At 36.4% G+C, this 4,654-nt stretch overlaps 1 protein-coding gene across 1 annotated transcript; it reads left to right on the forward strand.

The window, feature by feature from the left end:
* The first annotated feature begins 422 nt into the window (after nucleotides 1-422).
* On the forward strand, nucleotides 423-3,875 carry slc46a3 (solute carrier family 46 member 3). The gene is made up of 6 exons (XM_033978997.2): nucleotides 423-508; nucleotides 953-1,151; nucleotides 1,558-2,440; nucleotides 2,642-2,725; nucleotides 2,984-3,140; nucleotides 3,717-3,875. Exons 2-6 carry the CDS (start codon nucleotides 960-962, stop codon nucleotides 3,823-3,825), a joined length of 1,425 nt encoding a protein of 474 aa, XP_033834888.1. The 5' UTR covers nucleotides 423-508; nucleotides 953-959; the 3' UTR covers nucleotides 3,826-3,875.
* The last annotated feature ends 779 nt before the right edge of the window (nucleotides 3,876-4,654 follow it).

Here is a 4,654-nt window from a genome sequence, read left to right on the forward strand (position 1 = left end):
GTGTGTTTGCTCAGATGGTACAGTCCAGCCTGAAGCTCCGCCCCCTGGACTATGTCGCCATAAACCCCCATGTTATACACTGTGCTGTTACCATCAGCCAAATGGTACAGTCCAACGTGAAGCTCCGCCCCCTGGATCGTGTCACCATAAACCCCAGTGTTACGCACTGTGCTGTTACCATCAGCCGAAGACATCTTTTTACCATGGAAATTATAAATATCAAACCTATTAACAAACGATGCAAAGGACAGAGATTGTTACAAACCGATCGCTGTCATTTTACCAATAAAAAACAAAATGTTCTTACCGGTTTTTAGTGATGACATACAGCAAAGTTTGACCAATAAACGTCTAGTTTTAAGGGGGCGGGCCTATTACGTTGTGGGGAGGGGTCGGGGCATTTATGAAACATGGACGTTCTTGATAAGACAGAAAGCGAAGTCCCATCTGTGTACAGAGTTATGTGTCTATGCTGGAGCACAGTTTAACTAACAGGAAAATTTAGACGGTACGTGACGCATTTGGTGTTGAGCTTGGGATAATGTGTTGTAGCCTTTCTGTTGTATTCTTTTGGCCTTTCTGTTGTATTCTTTTGTTTACCATTGCAGAAGCGTTACTTACATGTTTTATTCCTTTGTTTACTATTGCAGAAGCATTACTTTATTGTCGTATTCCTTTGTTTACATTTGCAGAAGCATTACTTACTTGTTGTAACATGCATGGAGAGAGAATAAAATCAATAGTTCTTCTCAAAACATCAACCTATTGAATTGTATAATGTAAATGGAAAACTCTTTTGTGCGTCACTGGGTAGGGGTTTATTGTGTTAAATGTATTTGATTATGTGCAGCACTACCTTAGTTTGTCAAATGTGCTATAAATAAAGTGGATAGAATTTGACGCTTTTTAAAAACACATTTATCATGTACCACTTTCTGTTTGTTTTGTGCAGTTACAATATGAAGGGTCTCTACCTCGTGGAGCCTGCTGTTGGGCTTTACTCCTTCTCTTGTTTCCTCATCTTCCCTTTGATGCAACAGTTTGTGTATCGCCGGCTCTGGGAGGATATAACCAACACCACTTACCCTGAGTCTGACAATGTAACTAGATGTATGAAGAACTCCAGCAGCAATGAGACAAGCCATCACGAGGCAAGTAAATGGCACAAAACCAGTAATACAATACAAAGAGAAACCTGTTTTCTTAAAGACACACATTTTTCCTTTGTAGCAGCGTATGGGTAAAGATCGCTTGGTATTAAATTGTTGACTGAGAGTACTTTCTTGACTTTATATATTATGTTTATCTATTATCTATCAATTATCAATAAGCATTTCAGTGCTGCTTATAATTTTCTTTAAAGCTGTTTTATGTATAGGTTATAACTTTACAACATTAAAGTGAAAGTGTACCCAGTTAAGTGGAAAGGCTATTTTTATTCATCAGTTCACAGCAAGCAGAAAGCACCTGTTGTGGCAAACCATCAAAAGCCCCATTTCTCCTTTTTCCTTCAAATTTGTATGTTCACTAAAGCATCTGTTTCTGTGTTTCTTACAGGAGGTTCAAAAGCATGCATCTCTTTTGTCCCTTTACTCCGACTTATTCTCTGCCATCCCCTCCTTTGTTGTCACCATCCTACTTGTGGCTTACAGTGACAGAGGAGGACGCAAGATTGCCATTATAATGCCTGTGATTGGAACTCTGCTGTACATAAGCGGCCTGCTAGCAATTTCTTTCTTTAAACTAAACATTTATTTGATCATTGGCTGCTCAATTGTAAGCTCATTGTTTGGTGGTTTTGGAACATTTCTAGGTGGTTGCTTTGCCTATGTCGCTGATATAAGCAAAAATGAGCACCAGAAGACATTACGTTTGGCTGGTGTTGATATGATTCTCGGTGTTCTGGCTGGGGTGGCATCTTTGTCGACTGGTTACTTCCTCAAAGCAGCAGGATTCAATTGGCCATTTATAACATCTCTTATTGGGCTACTTTTATTGTTGTTGTATGCTATTTTTGTACTTGAAGAGACAGTAGAGAAGGTCCCCCCTGACAGCTCTAGCTTGGATACACCTCCACAAGACTCACCTATCAAACAAATGTTTTATGGCATTTATCATGTATTTGCTAGAAGGGATTGTAGGTCCAAAACTATACTGATCATGCTTTTAGTTGCTTTCACATTTTTTGCCTTTGCTGATATTGGAGGAGTCTCCCTTATTACACTGTATGAGCTAAATGAACCACTTTGTTGGACTGGCATTATGATTGGATACGGCTCTGCGCTCGGCACAATGGTGTTTCTGACCAGTTTCTTCGGAGTCATGGCCTTTTCTTACTGCAAGGTGCCTCAGACCATCATCGCCTTAATGGGCATTTCCTCATTCACCATAGGCATGATCATAGTGTCCTTCTCTAAGACAACTGAAATGATATTTTTAGGTAAGAAAAACAATGTTCTAGTGAACATTTACATTTGCATAAATTGTATTTTCAATGTACAATTATTGGATCATTCTGTAATCAATACAAATTATTTGTTAGATTTTAGATAAAAAAATTTGAATGTACTTTTTTCCACACTTTTTACTGAACAGTACATCTGAGTGTACCATTTAATGTGTTTTGGTTTTCTTTGTGTAGCAAGAATACCTATGTTCCTGGCTGCTATGCCTTTTCCCATCTTGCGCTCCATGATGTCAAAGATTGTCTCAAGGGCTGAGCAGGGTAAGCACAGTTAGTTAATTTATTTGCTTATTTATTAGGGACAATGTGCATAAAAACATTGACCTACACAAAGAGGTAATGTTTGTGCCAGGTTATAGCATAATTGCTAATTTCCAACACCTAAGTTCATATACCACAAAAACTAGAGGACCTTATCTTTCATGTTTGCAGAGTCAGAGTCCAAGAAAGTTTGTGTTTTCAGCAGATTTTTTCTACATTTTATCAATTATTGCTAACCTATTTTCTTATGCCTTTTAGGAGCTCTGTTTGCCTGTATATCATGCTCGGAGAGTATCACTAACACTGTGTCAATAGCAGCTTTTAATGGTATTTATGCTGCCACAGTGGCTTGGTATTCTGGGTTTATCTTTTTGCTGTCTGCAGGACTCTGCATCATCCCTTCTATATTGATTGGGTAAGTAATTAAGTCATATGCAGAATTTCATATGGCATCACAACTTTGTATAACCTTGTACACAGTATATAGGTGGATTATCAACTTTGGCAATGCTAATTGCTAATGTAATTGATCAGATCTAACATTGTATAAAAGGCCATACAATCAAAGCAAGAATGCTCAAAAGTGGGAAATGATTCTAGAGTCTGAAAACAACATATTAACAAGTGCAAAAAGTCAGTCTTTTTAATTCATTGTTATATTATCTCTGCACAAACTCCCTAATATCATACTACTGGTATTGTCATGTGTCATGTCACCTACATAACATATAGGATGCATACAGGATGTCCTGCTTAGTCAGACAAAGTCCTGCTCAGTCACATGTTGCTCTAACTGCTACAGTTCAATAGCAACAAAATGTCAGCAACTTTTCTAGTAGCCTTAAGTACATACTAGTCTACTCATGTGACGCCCGAGTACCTCACTCTTAAAACATTGCCTTTTATCTAGAAAAAGTGGTACATTTAGGTATTTGAGTATTCTTATACAAACTACAACTCATTACATTTACAATTGCTATTTGTTTTTCAGAATTTTGATTGTGATGAGAGTGGACTTCAGCTCAAAGGACATACATGTTCCCATAGATGAGCAGGGTCTTTTCCAGGATCAGACTGACAACAGAGAGGTCATAAACTAAGTATAGGTCCTTTTTCTTTTCGCTCGTGCACTGTTCTTTGGTCAAGGAGAAGTTCACTGTAGACATACCTCATGCAGTTTATTTTTTTTTTAAATTATTATTATTGTTATGACTTTGCTAGTTACTTTCTTTAAAAAATAATCTATTAAAAAATAATAATATATATATATATTATATAATATATATTATAGTTGGGTTATATATACTATAGTATAATTTTCTATATATTTTCTTAAAATATTCTTATGTTAAAAATATTCTTATGTTAATATGTCCAATGTGAGACAACATTTAATTGACATGGGTAGTAAAATAAATATGCCAAAAACAATCATGCACTTATTACATGTGCAAAGTTTGACTTTATTACCAAAGTACATATGAAACCTAGAATATTTGTGTATTTATTGCGTTTTTCTAATCAAATCGTGGAAACTGGAGATGTAAAGTATGAAGAAAATAGGCAAAAAGGGATGTTTTCATAGTAGTTTAGGAATCCACCTAAATGTGAATTTGGATTTTAAACATACTACATCATTTGAGTAAGACGCACAAGGGAATATGCCTTTTTAACAATTACCAATCGATTCTGCTTACTTCTTAAGATTTTAGAGGCTTTGGAACATTATTTGTGTTGACCACTAGGTGTCACTAATGTTTCAAACATCCCTCTCAGGAAACTCTGTGACCTGTGTGAAGCAGGAGTCAGTGTAATATTCACCACAGCACTTTGATATTAACTGTTAACTGTCACTTTTTTGTCTATGAAGAATGAATGTATGTCAGATTTCTCTAAAATAAAATAAACTTCCATGTGAGCATTGCCTTT

The sequence above is a fragment of the Periophthalmus magnuspinnatus genome, chromosome 14 (genome assembly GCF_009829125.3).
Source record: "Periophthalmus magnuspinnatus isolate fPerMag1 chromosome 14, fPerMag1.2.pri, whole genome shotgun sequence".
Lineage (NCBI taxonomy): Eukaryota > Metazoa > Chordata > Actinopteri > Gobiiformes > Gobiidae > Periophthalmus > Periophthalmus magnuspinnatus.

Coding starts and splice junctions, on each gene's coding strand:
- slc46a3 (XM_033978997.2), top strand. CDS start 960: ATGAAGGGTCTCTACCTCGTGGAGCCTGCTGTTGGGCTTTACTCCTTC. Junction 2,726..2,983: donor TGTCTCAAGGGCTGAGCAGG/GTAAGCACAGTT, acceptor TATGCCTTTTAG/GAGCTCTGTTTGCCTGTATA. Junction 3,141..3,716: donor ATCCCTTCTATATTGATTGG/GTAAGTAATTAA, acceptor TTTGTTTTTCAG/AATTTTGATTGTGATGAGAG.